General features: G+C 41.8%; 1 protein-coding gene across 6 annotated transcripts in view; it reads left to right on the forward strand.

Moving 5' to 3' along the window:
- Positions 1 to 18,026, forward strand: part of PDE1C (phosphodiesterase 1C) — a 359,821-nt gene that overhangs the window by 102,368 nt on the left and 239,427 nt on the right. For 2 of the 6 annotated variants that reach the window (XM_085304000.1, XM_085304017.1), the window contains exon 1: positions 7 to 194. The exons of the other annotated variants lie outside the window; for them this stretch is intronic. In XM_085304000.1, coding sequence (XP_085160126.1) covers positions 94 to 194 — 101 coding nt within the window. In that variant the 5' untranslated portion in view covers positions 7 to 93. Of the gene's footprint in view, positions 1 to 6; positions 195 to 18,026 lie in introns of those variants that run through there. 6 annotated transcript variants of the gene reach the window in all.

Raw genomic sequence — 18,026 nt, forward strand, 5'->3', positions numbered from 1 at the left:
CGGCTGCGCCGGGCAGCGCGAGCGGCGGGGCGGGCAGGCGGGCAGGCAGCGCCCGTCCTCTCCGAGCTGTAACCAGAGCGATCACCTGCAGCTATGGAGTCGCCCACGAAGGAAATCGAAGAATTTGAGAGCAACTCTCTCAAATACCTGCAGCCGGAGCAAATAGAGAAAATCTGGCTTCGTCTCCGAGGCTTGTAAGTAATACTTTTCTTTCTTCTCTCTTTTTTTTTTAATATATCCTTCTTCTGTTTCCTCCCATTGTCAAAATTACTGTAGTACTTCGTTTTTCCTTTCTTGCGGGTACCTTTAAAATCACCCAGGAGTTTCCACACCTGCTTTCCATAAATACAGCGACTTAATTCTAGCAAGATAGCTATTTGCTTCCTTAAATTAAACTGTCTGTTACACTGAACTAACGCTTTCTAGTGGGAGTGTAGAAATGTCATTAATGAGGCACTGTAAGATACAAGCCGTTACTGAGATGTTAATTACTTTAGTTGCTCTATTGGAAAAGTTTTGTAAGAGCCTGAATTGTACTTAACTGGATCCTCTGTTTCTGATAATCTTGCTGTTAGATGCACCATACAGAAGGGACCTTTCTTTACTGTAAATGTGCACAATTTCTGGCACTGATATAGTTAACAAGAACAAAATAAGCAGCGAAAGCACCGCTGGAAAACATCTCTAACAGTGCTTGTGATGGCAGCAAATCCATGTTCCGCAGATCAGATTGTATTTATTAATTTATACATCTATTTTAAGTCCGATGTGCTATGAAAGGATGAGACACTGCCTCCGGAGCAGGAAAAAAGTACCTGTGCTCAAGGGAGGACTGGAGCTGCATAAAGTAAAAGTTTATAGACTGTAGAGGTTGTGTAGTTTATTTAGGGTCAATATCTGGAGTCTAGAGTCTCAGTATGCAAAAAAGACTGTTAGCAAGCAGTAAGATCCATTATTGGCTGCAGAGCATTGATTTGTCCCTCAGTTTTTGTGCAAGCCAAAGAGGAGGCTTACCGTATGAAGCTGCATCCTTCTCTGTGTTTGAAACTATTTTCTCCCCCCCCCGCCCCGCTTCAGCCTCATGTTATTAGAGTTATTAAAATTTCAGTCCTCAATGGGGAGGGGAAAGGAAGGGAACAAGGAGATTAGGAGATAGCGGAACCAAGAAAACATAGGAGTAAGCTAATAACTAAAAATCAACGGGTCCAAGTTAAACTTGAGCTGCTCTTCGAGCGTCATTTTGTATGAGCAGTGATGGCATATTTGTAAAGCATATCCAATTCTTCTGCAGGACTCCAAGCAGTTTAAAAGGCATGCATGAATATGTATTTCTTTCAAGGCGTCACTCCAGGAAGCTTGTTTTGTGAAGGAACTTAATCAAACTGGATGACAGCTGTCTTGTAAGCTTTCCAAATAGAACAGCTACTCAAAACAAACGCTCTTACTTTCAAGTCTCTGCCACGCTGTAGCATTAGGAGTCCTTGAATTTCTGTCTAATAGGGACTACGGCAGCGTGCTAATTCAGATTACACCTGAAGTTCATGGGTAGCTCTTCAACAGGACTGTAGCTCAGTAGCTCTCCTGTTGCTAGTACCAGGCAGTGATTGCATGTTGTATATCCAACTCTGGTCTGAAATTCGGAAATTTGGAGAAACTGTCAGACTTCTAGATATGCAGTAACCAAACCTCAGGCTGTTTTTCCATACAGCCCTCTGTGTTGGCATTGTGTGTGTGTAACAAATGCATAGTTTTTCCTTTTGAGTTTCAATATTTCTTTGCCTGAAGAAGAGATTGAAGAAGAGATTGATTTTCTGTAGAACTCTTGATCACAAGATGAAAACTGAAATGTGTTCTGCTCTAATTAAAGACTGTAGAAGATTTTCCATTTCCAATCACATACAGGCTTTTAGTTTGCTGACGTGTGCACACACAAATCGGTTACAAACTGAGATTTGGCATCATGTTTCATGTTTTTTCTTATCTGTTTTATGCATCTCTATATGTGTAAAAAAATGTGCGTATATGCACAGACATTTAGATATCTTTTAAAYAAGGTGCTCATTGTGGAGAGATGAAATACTACTGGAGAAGATGTATATAGGAATCTCTCTCCACCACCTCTGGGACACCAAGAGCTGTATAACACAGGAATTAGTTAGAAGGCAGAACTGTGCTACCAGGACAGAGTTGAATAGAGAGTGAAAAAGAGCATGCTGCCAATTGAAACTGCCTCAGGAATTGCAGGCTGGCAGCAAGTAGAAATCATAGAATCGGTAAGGTTGGAAGGGACCTCTGGAGATCATCTAGTCCAACCCTCAAGCGAGTGGCCCGTACTGGGATCGAACTTGCAACCTTGGCATTATTACCATGCTGTAACCAGTTGAACTAATTTCATGACAGATACCATACCCAATAAGTACTTTGATCCTGACACCACTTCTTAAATGAGAAAGGCTGTGACGATATAGACAYTCAGCAGGCACAGCGTTGGATTTTATATCTCCTTGGTGGGACTTCACCTACAGGGACACTGGTACTTTCCTCCTCTCCCCGCTCCTGCACCAGTGGCGTGTTTACTCGCAGGGACTCAGGGGGCAAACCAGACTCCTGTTTCAGTACCTTTATCAATATCTAGCTTTCCTAGGGGGCAGGGATGGGAGTCTTTTAATTTTTGCCCTATCTCAGCCTGCTTGGCTTGAACGCAGTGGAAACCCAAAGGGCACAAAGGGAAGGCTAAGCTGAGGCTTTCTATAGACTCCCATAATTTAGTATATTTTCTGCTTTAACAAATCTGGCAAAGGCTTTTCTGGAGTGCACCTGGTACAGTTCTGTCCCACAGGATGATTTGCTTTTGGAGGCTTGGGCATGAAGTGTATATTTTCAAGGAGTAGAGAGCTTGTTTGGATGTTGTGCAAAGGACAGGTTTTTGAGAGGCTGCAGCCAAGGTGTCTGTTGCGACATGAGTCATATGTTGCTATAAGAGCCAGACAAGATAGTGAATTTGCCTCTGGAGTAGATTGGAAGGATTTCCTTCTCCTTTTCCTTATGTAGCTGTCTAACACAGTTTATTGGTCAGAGCAGCCTGGTTGCTTTGTAAGCATAGCAGTATGAGGCAGTGGTCCTTAGGCCATACACAGATTTCATCGGTTTTTGCTGCCTAAGAATAAAAGCCACAAACAGTAACATTTCTGAAATGTTTTTACTTGACATATGCATATTCATGACTTAATGATTCTGTGCAGCAATTTGTAAGAGAATCAAGTCAATGGACCCATGATGTTTTCTCAGGTTTAAGTGAGTGTGGTAAATTGCCTCACTGGGCAATAAGTCATCTGTGACAAAATATTTATTTGGGTATCACAAAGCAGAGATCTATGAAATAAATGTCATCTTTTATACATGGCCTATTAGATATTAATTTAGATTTAAGCACAGCTCAGAAAAGGATCTTTTAGTGTTTTATTATTAGTAAACATTCAGGAAAGGTCTCTCAATAAGCTGTTTCCTGTGCAAAGGTACCATTAGAGCTATATGAAGATCACTGGGGAAAATCTTGAAAGTCGAGAACTGAAAGCCTTGCCCTTTCTTTGTATGTTGAGTCAGAATGTCAGTGAGGGATTTACTCCAGAGTTTTCCTTGCAGAAGCTCACTTGGGACCACTGTTATGTAGTGGACATGCAGCCATCAGGGTACCATCTCCCCTGGGAATAAATGCTGATTTGCCCTGCAACCGATCCCTTGCAGAAATGGACCAATTTTTGAGTTTCATCATCATCATAAATGAATCGGACTGGAGCAGCTTTATTTCTCTTCATGCGTATCTCACATATTGGTAGTAAGAATGGAGGATTCATGCACCTGAAAAGCCACATGCAGAAGAATGCGGGAGCATATTTTGAGGAAACGTTGTGGTAGGAAACATTAACTCCTTTTAGTCATTCCTGTAGTAATACCTCTAAGCTCGCYAGCCTCACTGCAAACCACACAAAGCATGAGAAAGCAGAAGGCAAAACTTGGAGGAATGGGCAGAAATGTTGTGGAGTACATGGAAAAAGTGCATGCTGTAGAGCCCAGGTGGTGTTAGGTCCTAAAACACATTAGGTCCTGGGCAGAAGCCTGCACTGAGACTCTGTTACTGTGACAGCACAGCCCACAGGGACTTAGGACTCCTGTGTGTGCTTTTCTGCATCAGCCTGTACGCTTTCCTGCTCAAACAGTAACAGAAAACACTAAATATGCCTTGCTTATGGGCTACCCCTCTCAGTTGACTGAGAGCTGCCTGCCTCCTGGGAGGGCCCCTGTGTGTACRTGGTATCTCTCCACCATCCTCTGCCCTTCCTCCTTTCAGCCCTCCCCATTCCCACACAAACGTGCACACGCATGCGCACGCACACGCATGCACACGCACATGCTACTTGGCTACTGATGGGCTGCCAACTGCCTCTGCACACAGCTGGTATACGCATGCACTCCATCTGCTGAGCATGTTTTGAGGAGCAGCTCTCTTCAGTTCCTTGGCTGCTGCTCAGGCATGGGGATGTCCATTTGTTTCCTTATATGGGGGCYTGCCTTTGAACAGTTGCCTGTTATTCCCAGGCAGCGTTCACCCATGAAGGCTGACAAGCTCAGCCTGCAAGACACTGTGTTTCTGAAGGACACACAGATTGTTTATGGCTCTCCACAGCTACTTCTGACAGAAAAGGGATTCAAGTGGCTTGCTCTTAAGCAACAGCCCTGCTCAAACTCTCCTTATTCACAGAATCACAGAATAGTTGTGGTTGGAAGGGGCCTTTAGAGGTCATCTCGTCCATCCCCTTTGCTCAAGTAGCATGCATACGGCTGTGTTTTCTGAATAAAGGCAAGCAGGAACTGTGAGTCTTTGTGTCACCTAGAGCAGGTTGCTCAGGACTGTGTTCAGACAGCTTTTGAATATCTCCAAGGATGGAGACTCCATAACCTTTCTGGCAACAAAAAAACCCCTCTGGGCAACCAATTCAGCTGTGGGCTTGAACACTATGTACACAGGAATTACTTATGAATCCATTCTGCACTCTCTTATGATAACTAATAACTCTCTTAAACAGAGGGCTTTCTGCCCTACCAAATATATCAGTTAAGATTAGACTGGACCTATTACAGAGCACTGGTAGGGTCAGAGCTCAGAGACCAGATTTTGAAACGTGATTGTATGATTGCTTTTCAGTCTGGCAGTTTCTTTAGGCAAGTACGAGCAGTGGTGGCTGTGTTGGGGCATTTAGTTTTAGCACTTAGACTGCTCATTGAAAGACTGTGCGTTCCCGTATGTCAATTAGGTCTCCTGAAACTCCATGAAGTGGCTTCAGTTACCTCCTGGTTTCTCAAACATAGTAAAAACACTGAAGTTCTTTTCAGCGCTAGGATAATCCATTTCCGATGGCATTTAAGAATGCAGAGACATATAGCCAAAGGACTCCACTAGTTTCAACAGAGCTGTGCTGGTTTAGGGCAGCTGAAGACCCACCATGAAGTTATTTTCTGTCTAGTTTCCTTGGTTGTTCGTGTGCAGAAAAATAAAACAGTGATTTTTTATCTAATACATAATTACCAACATCACTAGAATCTGTTGGTTCCCCTGCAATGCTTTAGGCACTGCAGAAGGACAGGAGAGAAGATTGACTTTAACCTTCTTCCCAATAGCTGGATTATAATGTTAAATTGCTAAATTCATCACAAATCCCTGCATTCTCAGTGCAGCACTTCCTCATGCTGCCAAAGATGAAATTACAAATAGCAGCCATCTCTGAACTATGACTCGAATGGGATGCATGACTTTGACCTCATTCTTCAGAGCCTCCTGCTCAAACCTGTCGATGTACAGTTGGCTCAAGAAATCTGAAGGGGAAAGAAAATAGAAACACATGTAAATCAATATCTTTGAAAACCTCATGGTTTTGCTGGAGAGTCAGGAAGGGTATTTCAGCACCTAGGGTATTCCCTCAACTTCCTCTGCAAAGCACTGTGAATCTTATTAGCACTGAAGAGGTCCAAATGCAGACCTTTATACAAAATCCGGTTTTACTCGAAATAAATGGTGAAGCAGCAAGTGATTTCAATGGGAAAACATGGAGCCTTAGTGACTGAAGACAATTTAGAAAGCGTTAAAGTGCCACCACTCACTTATCTGTTTCCCTGTCTTATCTGTGTATGCTTTACAGTATTTCTAAGTTTTCTTATTTGAAAAATGTCACTCCCAGTGACAGTATCCTATCATCTACTTCATTTTCATTTATGTAGCCATCATAAACAGGGAAACAGAGAGCTCCCTTTAATCCAGAAGCGTTCTCTACACAGTGGGCTTTGTCCCCAAATATTTTAGCTGGCAGCAGATAGCAGAGGATAAAAAAGCCCCTCAGAAAGCACCACTTTGTTAGGAAATGTGTAAATTAGTCAGTTTTCAAGTGGAAAATATGAATATGCTAATTTCTTTCCGGAGGTGAGAGAGGCACTCCTGCTGTCTTTGGTCTTGTTTCTAGTCTTCCTGAACCTCCTGAGAGTCTAGGTTTAAACTAAAGCCCTGTTCACCCTGGAAGCAGAACTGAGCTAGCTTCAACCATATTTAAATACAGCTGTTGCTACCCTGTTTCTAGGTTGGTTTCCCTAATGAGCATAGACAGGGGTTGTTTGTCTGAGAACCATGTCAGGAAACTACTCCTTAGGCCTCTTCTTCTATATTTTACTTGTCCTGTGTTCCTCAAATTGCCACTGAAGGTGGAATTGGGTACATASAGGGAATGGAAGATAGAGATGTGATTCCTAAAAGAGTAAGAAGGTTAGAAAATGGGTGCTATGTATGTATTAGAGATGGCAGTGTTCCAGCATGATCCTCTAAATTCTTAGTCTGGGTGAGCAACTGGACTAGTTTTAAGGTTTGTCAGGGTCTGGCTGATCTAAAAAAAAGTTTCTCCCTGTAAACTGAAGAACTGAATTTGACCATTTAACGAGCCYATAACAGCTTGCTTCATATGGTCCACGTTACAGTTTTTGAAGGAGCAATGGGAACAGGAGAGATGCTGCCAATTGCCAATCTTATGATTGAAAAATGGACAGGGTTGGAAATACATTTTAATAAATTGGAGCACAGAAACTTTAAAAGTTAATTAAGAAGTAAGGTGTCTGGAGGTGTAGTAATTCAGTAAACTGTGATAAATTTTGCCTCAGTCCTTTATTTGGTTTGTTCCATCCAGTGACTTTTATTTGAATCTTAAATCAATAAATGAGTCCTGTAGGTAACAAAAGAGAGAAGACTTCATGTTTAATACTAAAATGTTGACTAAAAAATAATATACACTCTCTGGTTTTTACCATAATCATAAAAAAAGCTTTTATTCTTCTGGAAGTAGTACAAATGAATCATACCTGCAGCCTAAAAAGCAATTATTTATTTCAGCAGTTATAAAAAGACGACCATGGTCTGTAGTAGAAGAAAGGGGCTCCTTTTGTAATATTAAATTCAGTGCTTTTCAAATATCACTGCTATAAAGCTTGCAATCCTGCATAGAAAACAAGGATATGAAAAAGGTTATTTTGGGGAATATGAATTTAAACTTTGGCTCAAAGGGAAAATAAGAGTCTCTTTCTGGAATTCTCTTTTAAAAATGTGTCGGTAGGATAGGAATCTGTACATAAAAGAAATAAAAACTGATGGAAGACAGCACTAAAAAATCCTCTACATGTGCGTGCATGTGTGTGTGTGTGTGTGTGTATGTGTGTGTTTTAAAGGCTGTGAGGCCAGCTCATCTCCTAATCTGCCAGCTTTTGGTGGATTCAAGCACTATATTAAACTCAACTCAGCTTTTGAAAGGATATTTATTTAGGGTTTTTCTCTTTCTTCCTGAATTGCATGTGAGATTTTCTTGTTCCATTCTTCCTTGTCTTGTGCCATCAAAACCTCACTTCAGTCCTTGCAACATACTAGAAACCTTCTGGCTCTTATCTCCGCTGGTGGATGAGGAAAGACTGAGGTTCATGTATTAGGGCTGACCTATTAAAACACTGTATCAGTCGTGAAGCATACCTTTACAGATGTGAATTACTCTCAGAACACTGGGGATTTGGGTAAATCAGAGGTTTTCTAGAAAGGTTTGTTTGGATCCATAAGCCTATTTTTGATCTCATGAACTGTCCTGTAAATAGGAGGAAGAATGACTTCATTGATACCAATGCTTTTGCATGGATGAAGTTAGAATCCAGCTCATGGTCTTTGGAGCATTTGTTTTTCTTTTCTTTGAAAAGTTATGTTTTCAAAGTAATTGATGGCTTGGGAAAAGTTGTTTACTCCCTGACACTGCAAAATTTTCTCTGACAGTGTTAGAGCCCAGCTTTGTGCTTAACTCCAAATTATAGCTGAGGAATAGTCTTTCCTCCAGCAGGCTCAGTACTGCTTCAGGCCTCAACCAAAAGCTGTGTGCAGTTTTCTTGGATATTTGAAAAGTGGATTCATTTTGAAGATGGGATTAAAGCAAAACTAACAAAGTCAAAATTTTGTAATAGATTAAGGTAGCAGCTCAAACTCTGATGAAACTGGTTGTAAAACTCAGSTGACTGACCAGTGGAATCAGGATTTCTCTCAGAAATCGATAATATCCAGTTYGGAGATCTTAGAATTTTACTGTCCATAGGGGCTGGTGCAGAGCTCCCAGAGAACCTTAGTTCTACTTGACTGTCGAGAGGAAGTTTGAAATGCTGTGCCTATGCCAAGGAGTCCTATTCATGTCACGCCAGGCTGCCGCATCTTCTTTGGGAGGACCTCCATGCCTAGTAATTGGTAATGCTGGATAGAGAAGCTCATGCGAGCTCAGGCGTGCAGAGGGAAAGGATTGTCGTAATCATTCTTGGAGACAAATTCAGGAAAGAATTTATTTATTAAGGTGTATAAGACATGTATGATATGTTCTGTGCTTTTTCTTACATATCTGTCAAGCTGTGGAGTCAATTTGTTATTAATGTGACACTAGGAATGGCTATTAGTAGGTCTCTGTCATCATTTCAGGGACGATTTCTTACACTCCCGGGGACAGATACTATTCATGCACAAAACTCCTAGCCAAGTTAGAAAATTGCACAATATCCATCTGTAGCACGAATCCCAGCTTGGCGCAAATCTCATTTCAACACCAAGATTAGCACAAATTAAACACAAGATCTGTGTCATTTTAACAGCTAAGTTTGTACAGAGCCCTTTAGCTACAGCTGTGGCATGCAGGGAGTCCCTGCAGAGCTCACGGCACAAGCCGCTGGGAGCATCCAAGGGCAGAGGAGCAGAAGTAGAGCATAAACTCCCTCACAAGGCTGAACAGTTCAGATGGTTGCTGTAAATGATGCTCAGATCACACTTCCTCCCCTGCCTCCTGTGGAGCAGCTGGTTTTCTGGGATTCACTAGCAGTAAGCAGTTACTGGTTTCTGCTAAGCAAAAAGGCGGAATTCACATTTTAAGTATGCTCCTGTACACATACTGATGCAGCAGGGACAGCTACAGTCTGACTGGAAAGCTCTCTTTTTTTCGGTGGAGGTTGGAAAGTGAAAGAAGAGGAAGCTGTGGGGGTTGAGGCTGGGTGGGGAGAACTGGGAGATCATATACAAAAGAGTATACTGACTCATAAAGAGGGTGGAGGGGAAAACTAGAGACAGCTTAAAAAGAAAGAAGATGAGGGAAAGAATGCAGGTAATTCTGAGAGTTCTCTCTCAGATCCCTACGTATAAACATTTGTTAGTTTTATTTACTCACTGATTAAAATAGCTTATAGCATAATATATATACAAGTTATTTAGGACTTTGAGCCTTGCTGAAAATCGTGGGGACAAGGCTGCCTTTAAGGGCATTTGAAAATTGTGCTCAATCTGTAGCATGGTATTTTGGCCTCACTAAAATTCTAAAGGGGGACCCTGAAGAAAAGCCTATGTGTTGCAAGAATACTACTGGTAATAAATACTGTACAAAACACTATTTCTGTGTCAGTTTCTGAGTATGTCTTCCGTTACATGAATGAGAGTCCCTCCTTTGGGATCCTTTACATTGCTTTTTAGAGGATTGGGAAAAYTTTCTTTGGTGTCTGGGCCATGTTCTTGTAACATCAATCAAAATTCTCCTATCRTTGCTATTAGCTAAGCCTGGAGATTCATTTTTCTTTTCCCTATGTCCTATGTTGTGCGGGGAGCCTACTGACTTGGATGCARTATGACTTGATCTGTAGGTGAAGTCATTGTACAGAGTATGTGTTTAAAGTGCTTTGCAGTGAAAGGCTCTCTTATAAATGCTCAGTGATCTCTGTAAGACCTACTTCTGATTACCTTGACTGCAGTAAAGACACGTGCTCATAAATGGAGAAGAAAGAAGTTCTTGAGTTATGCAAATTTGCTGAGTAACTCAGAGTAAATTATCATAATGGTCCCATCTAGCCTCAAAATCTAGGAAACATCAAACATATTTTGAATATCCTTCACCTTATGGAGGCAGTTCTGCTCCTCTTCTCAGCCAGAGTGCAGGGAACTTGACTCCTCCCTTAAAGGAGCCAAACTTGAAGAACTAGAGCATCTCTCACAACTGTAACACCTGGCATGTGGAAAAGACAGTAGGGTTTGCTTATTTAAATACATCTTTAAATCTGAGTCTTCTGAAGTTATCCCCTCACAGAATCACAGAATTGTTAAGGTTGGAAAGGACCTCTGGAGATCATCTAGTCYACCCGCCCCTGCTCAAGCAGRGTCACCTAGAGCATATTGGACAGGAYTGCATCCAGGCAGGCTTTGAATATCTTCAGAGAAGGAGACTCAACCTCTCTGGGCAACCTCCTTCCCAYCTCTCCCTCCCAGTTGCTGCAGCATCTAAAAGCTTGTGAGACAGTTGGTGACAGTGTGGAGTAGGGCTTAAATAACAGAAATCTCTCACAGACCTCTCAATTCTCAGTATGTGTGCTAAAAGACTTTTAGCATCCATCCACCTGTCCATCCCATTTCCTTCTCCCCAGATTCCCACCTGTGTGGAGAGCGGTTCCTCACTCCCAGCATGCAGGGAACCGGACAGCTTTTCAGAGCTGCAGACCCTGGTGGAGGGGAGTTGCAGACTCTCATCCTTTCTCTCTTCCTTAACTCTGCCATCATACCTAATTCAGTAGTCATTTTTGTGTTACCACACGATGTCATTCATGCTGTGGGGGGATGGAAAGATAGGCATCTATCTACAGAAAAAATATCACTACTGTTACACTTAAATATTGGCGATAGCGTTGGAGACAGTCTGCTGGGAGTGTTGAGCACCACTGCATTGGGCAATATCTCAGGTCAGAAACAAGGAGGTTGAGCACTAAGGACCCTCCGTGAAGACGTTTTTCCTCTGTAAACAGGTTCTGCTGGCTATCTCAAAGGCACATCCGTGTTCAGACTGCTTCCCTGTATAATGTCACTTTTCCTGGAAAAACAGAGTGGTGGGATAGCCCACAAGAGCGCCAGCTGTTCACAAGAAGTTTAAATGTTGCCTTTTCCTAAGAATGACTTTTAGTATTTGGTCTGTTAATGAGAAGGCACCATCAGGACAATAGCAGTCCTTCCCTCACTGCCCAGAGTAATCTCACTGACAGCCGTGAGTCATTTTAAAGAACTGTCAGTGTGCTGAAGGAGGGGGTGGCTGGGAGCTGGGGAGTGGGGACGGGGAAGCGAACCTTATTTTGGAAAGGGAACACTGCATCTTTGTGCAGCAAATTTTTCACCCCATGTTTAGGCTTGTTAAACAGTAATCTGAGTGTTTCAGTCTGTAACCCGGAGTCAGGAGAGGGCCTGGCACAAAAACATGAGATTTAAAATTCTGCGTCACACCAGCTGTCTAGCAGCAGACAGAGAGGGTGGGTTGTGTTCGGGGGGAGGAAGCATGGGGGGGAAACAATAACAAGCAACAGTCTGATAGATTTACTAGAGCTTAGGGCAAGATGCAGATTTGTTTGGTGACTTCATGCACGTGGCTGGTCTGGTCTGATGTAATTCCAGTCCATGTTTCCTGTCTTGATATTTAATCCAGGGTATGAACAATGATTCCCCCCTCCCCATCGTTGTGCTTGCTGCAACTAATCACAGAGCCGCCCTGCATGAAACAAACTGGACAGCTGTCTGTTTGGCTCCTGCAGAAGCTGAATATATTCATTTTACATAGTGCCACTGATTAAAATAAAGTTTTAATCTCTGTGTGTTTGTTTCTTTGAGGGTCTCAGGCAGCTTTTTGCACTGGAGGAATGGGATTCCAGCTAAACAGTATTATGTGCCTTGAACATACGTGATACATAAATATTGCCACTGTGTGTGCTCTGCAAAATTCTTCTTTGCCTTATTCCAAAAGAGACTGTTCCCTATTACGTTCATTGTTGATATGACTTGTTTTCAAAAGCTCTTTTCTTAGGAAAATGAACAGGATACAACTAAAGGATGTACAGGAAAGATTGTGTATATGCAGCCTTTTCTGAGACATYGTAATAGCAAGGAAGCAGCATCCCACTTATGGAGGTCAGTGTTGCCAAGTGAACACAATATGAAGCACATCTACACTCAGAGTAGCAGGGAGATATTCTTCCCTCCCAGCCCCTCCGAGCCCATTGTGCAGTGAGTGTCACAATCTCTTCCAGTGGGAGAGGCTACAAAATAGGCATGTTCAAGTACCACCCATCCTGTGCTTTGCAGGTCATCCCCTTTATTTTGGAGCCAAAYGTTCCATAAGTCATCTTGACTGGCCAGCTACAAAGTAACACTTGGTCAGACTAAATACATATATCTTTTTCAAATAGTACTTACGCAAAGGTCATACATTTTGGTGGCTTGACAGTTCTGTTTCTTTTTTAACCAAAAATAGAGCAATACTGAGGATGGCTCTATATTCTTTTCTGACTTTGGCAGACTTTGAGACTTTATTCTCCTGAAAAGTACTTACCTGTAACAGAATTTTTATGAGTATGCATACTTTTCATGAGAGTGATGTGTATCAAGCACAAGAGAATTTGCTTGTTGTGAAAAAAAGCAGAATGAGCAATAGCTCATTCTTTTCAAAAGGGCTAGATCTTAAGAAACAGGCCCATTTTTCTTACTTAGTATTTTTCCTCAGCTAATCCATACCAACTGCAATGGCAGGATTTTTTACATGAGGAGTGATGGAAAACTGAGTAAAACTAGAGAAAGAACTTCAAGATTTCAATAATTATACTGGCTCTGTACAAAATCTAAATGAATGAAACTGTTTTCAGAAGCCCTCCTACAAATTTCATTGACTTTTTCTTTGGAGTTAAGATACCAACATATAAAAATTCAGGTCCAGTTTATTTCTGTATTGAATTTTCCCTTCTGATTTGGCCTTATCGACATCTCAGTGACAAACCTGGATCGCTTGGCTCTCCCTTTAGGGTTTCCAGTGTTCCTTGCAGATCCCTGTATTTCAGATTGTCTTGCTGAAGCCTCCTTTAGCCCTCATATATGTACAGTATTTGATGCAGACCAATTGAGTAAACTTCGCCTTTACTACTTCTTTTGTCATTTGGGGTGTGTGTGTCTTATGTAGTGCTATGAAAAGATATGTAGCAGTTACTTTCCTCTTCTGATTGACAGTTCTGCTTTTCAAAGACTGGGCAAGCCATAGTTGCCCTTCATTAAAATGGAGCTAAATAAAATCATGACACTTGATCACAGACCTTATTTATGTTGTCAGAAAAGAAAATACTTTTCATTGCCRTACCTCTCACATACCACTGTTTGGAGAAAAACATTATAGCTATATGGGGTCCTACACTACCCTCCTTACCCAAAGTGGAGAAAGGGCTGCATTCACACTAACCTTGGGAGCTGAGATCAAGCTTCAGGTTGAAGGTATAGTGCCAAATAGCTCAAGCCCATCTTCATTGTCATCATGCGTCTTCATTATCTGTATGGGCAGGTGTTGAGGATGATTCCCTCTATACTTTCTCCCATTKCTTCCTTCCTTCCTTCCTCCTCCCCACACTTGAATCCCTGTTTTACTAGTGAATTAGTGACCACCATTTTAGCAGTGTGGATGATCGAAAATTTTGGGCTTGAGTGCAAGCTGAGGTCCTGAACTCTCACGAGAGAATATAGTAATAGTTTAGTGCTAATGTCAGTTCACTCAGATTATACCYGTAACACTTACAGGCTCTGTCTGGTCTTAGTGAAGTTATTTCTCACTAGTTATGCTATTACAGCAGCTTTTCTATTACACGAATTTTAAGAAATTGCCTCTCCAGGTATACTTCCTGTGGGCTTGAGAAACACATTAGAACCAAAATAACCAAATGGGAAACTGGTTGATAAGCCACAAGTAGGAGAGCTATCTTTGCAAAAGGCAAGAAGCAGAGGCCATGCGAGAGACATCCATCCATCCTTTTTATGTCATACTGGTTGCAATCCCTTATGGATGTGAAGTTGGATATTTCTCAGAATTCTTGTTTGCCTAGTTGTTTAGAAAACTTAATAGCTACAGCGATGAAAGCCACTGGCCAGCCAGCTAAACTAAAATTTATCAAAATAGTATTTTCTTTGTACAAAAGCAATGAGGATGTTTTCTGACCTTCAGATATTTTCATGTAGTTTGAGAAAAGTGATTGCATGCTTGTGACACAAGCTTCATCTCTACTTTGTACCAGTACCTCTTGTTTCCAAGATTTCACACATTTTTCTTCTCTCATTTGTTTTGGCTGTAGATCTGATGTCCCTTTGCACTGTCTTGTCYGTCTCTGCTGAAATCATTATGCCTGTTTCAAGCGTTGAAGGTTTCATGTCTTGCGTACCTGTACCGCAAGTGCCCGTGCTGCAGAGCACGCAGACTAATAATCTATTTACAATAAGAAAAATAACTGCATCATTGTCTCATGATTTCACTTGGTCCCATGCAGTTCAGGGTCTAATTTAAAGCAAATCTTCTTGTTTTTAGAATCTCACATAAACCATCACATTTTAAGTACCAGCTGAAATCTGTTCTTCCTTCCTCACCCACTTCTTAGTATTTCTTCTCTCCTGCTGTTATTAGTCTCTGTGATTATGTTGTTTTTAGCTTAGCACAGTATTTTGGTAAACAGCCTGTATAAAAGAAACAATAAATTACATTTGTTGTTAACTTGAGAGAGCATAAAACAAGAAAATTGGTCTTCCTGTTTCAGTTAATGAACTGAAAAACCAATAGCAGTTGATGGTATCCTACTCGTCGAAGTCTGGCAACCTCAATATATTTCTGAGTTCTGGTCAGTGCTCCCACAGGATCTTGAAATTTGACAGATGCTGTCCCATAGTCTGTGCTGTGGGATTTAATGTTTGTGAATTGATTTATACATGGTTACTAATGTCAGCTTTGGCAACGTAGTGTAAATACATCACTAATGCTGTGATGATGACAATTAATTGGTATGCTCTGCATGAATCACAACACTGAGCTGCTGGGAGAGAAAATTTCCAATTTAAGTGATCCTGTCAGTCTGAAGAACTTGCTTTATCTGAACAGCCTGGTTGGTTCCCCCACCACCACCCTGGAGAGCAATGCGTGGGGGTATGGAGCACATCCAGGTTACAGACTGATATGCCAGTGTGATATGGCCAGGGAGGGCACCTGCACTGGGGAGTTGGGAAATGCTCTTAATCCTGGGCTTGGACGTGGCCACCCAGAGAAAATCTGGGCAAATCTGCACCAATAAATTAGAAGGATTTGGGGRCCAAAGCAATAAACATGCATCATAGTCTGCTCTTAGAGAAAACAGGAAGGAAGGGATATCAGATAAAACTGTTGAGTTACCTACAAGTAACAAAAAAGCAGGAAAAACCTACTATGTTTGACCTGTAGAGACTCTTGTCTCATATATTAGCATATTTAGCAAAACAATGAGATAAGCAATGATATGAAATAAAGCTTATAGCAATGTTATCATAGCACTTATTCTACCACGAGAAGCCCAGCTCTGGCAGGAGGAAAAAAAAAAGAATTTTTGTATTATGGGCTGGATGTTTCAGTATGATCATTTTGCTTTATCTCTCTGCGTTTCTGAAAGGCTTCTCTGAAGAGCTCATTCAGAGAAACGATGAGCAGTTGTGGCTCACATGAGCTATGAACATGATGGGACTCTAATATTATAATTGGGATGTTGCTGGGTGCTTTTGTTAATGGACCTACTCCATTAACAACAAAATGAGTGTCAACTTCCCACTCATATCTTAAACATGCTAATTATAAAACTTCTAAATGTAGAAGAGGAAGAGTCCCTCCTTCCCCTCAAGGAGAGGGTGACTCTTTGTAATTATTTGCACGTGCAGCCATTTCCATTTTCTCTAAAATCTGTGGTTCTCCTGAAGAAGTAGCTTGTAAAATGTCCCCCTACAGACAACAGCTTTCCTTTCTCTGCCTGTCGCTTCCATCAGCTCTCTTGATGTCAGTGACAAAAATCATGGTCCTGGAAGTGAGCTCAAGCAAACCTCCCTGCTTCAGTTGGAGAAGTTAATGCCCCTGGCARTTTTCTTGGCTTCTCTGTTTCTGCCATGGAGCAGGCAATAAAGAATATACCTTAGCTACTTAAAGCCACCGTTGTTGGCAGTTTAAGCCAAAATGCTGACCTTTGCGCTGAAGCAGCAGGTGCCCAGGGACACATGCGTGTCCCTCAGTCGTGCTGCAAGGACGCTAACCTATGGCTGGGGCTCTGCGCAAGATAGCTGGGGGCAATATCTTCTCAAACTGCTGTAGCAGATTTACTTTAGCTAGCCTCTCGGTGCCTTGAACTGTTTTTGCCTGCTTTTCCTAAGGAGGGCAGAACCAACATGAAACCAGCTGCTGTGTTACATTTGAGCTTGTGCATGGTACAAACTGAAGATCCCAGGCCACTGAGTTTCAAGGACTTTATAAGATACATCTGGTTTGCTAAACTGCTTTAACTAACCATGTGTGCCCTCCAAACCCATTACAATGTCCAAGCAAAACAAAATGGGTTAGCTTAAGCCACCAAGAGTGCTGAATCTGACCTTCAGCCAGGAAATTGCTYGAGCTGTTTGACCACTGCAACAGGCTAAGGACATGCTTGCGGCTGCTTGATGCTTCTCCATTAAGGAATACTAACTGACCAAAAAGTGTCACCTGCACTTAGCCTCTGTGTACCTCAACTTCTGAGCAGTGGTCCATGAGTTAGTGGCCAAATGCTGATCTCTGTCCCACTGAAGATTATGACCAAGGTCAAGTATTGCCTGTTGGTCTCTAGTACAGATGTGTAAGCAGAGCGTAACACTGATTAACTCTTAGATTTCAGCATAAATTTCCGGGGATGCCTAACTTCATACTCTTCTATCACTTCAAAAGCACCCACAGTTTTAGCCTGTATACTGCAGAGATGTCATTAATGTGAAACCCTGTAAAATAAATATGGAATAACACCATTTTAACCAAGTCCCTATTCTGAGTAAAAACTTTAAGTGATTTAGATAGTTCTTTGGAGGCTGTGTAGGAGTGAAAGAGCAATTCATTTAGCTGGTAGATATTCTGAATTGTGTGATTATGGGGCAAAACTAGAACAATTGACAGAGTTGCTTAATTCCCCCAATCCCTCCGCCCTCACTCCTCTCCATACCTACTCAGTCACTTTAATGCGCTCACCTTCTCTCAGTGGAATAATGCCTGAGAATATGGTTACTGGATTCAGACACACTCCCTGGGGGTTTCTAGCAAATGCTCATCTCTGGGCTTCTAGATACACTGGAAGTGTGAGGGCTTTTGGGAACTAGGTAAAAGTAGTGTTACTTGGGTTACAATTATGCCTAATTGTGACAGATTTTTGTACAAAACCACATTTAGCTAAAGCCTCAACTCTGAGGAGCCAACAAACTAACTGAAAAGGGGTCTGAAGGGGAAACAGGGAAAAAAAGCGACTTGCTTAAGGATACATCATAGAGGTAGGAATGTAATCTTGGGAAAAGGTACTTGGCCCTTAAAGATACTGGCAGGCATCAAAACAGACTAGGAGATGCCACATGGCTATTT

This window comes from Rhea americana, unplaced genomic scaffold, assembly GCF_003343005.1.
Source record: "Rhea americana isolate MKP2758 unplaced genomic scaffold, rheAme1 scaffold_100, whole genome shotgun sequence".
NCBI classification, from domain to species: domain Eukaryota; kingdom Metazoa; phylum Chordata; class Aves; order Rheiformes; family Rheidae; genus Rhea; species Rhea americana.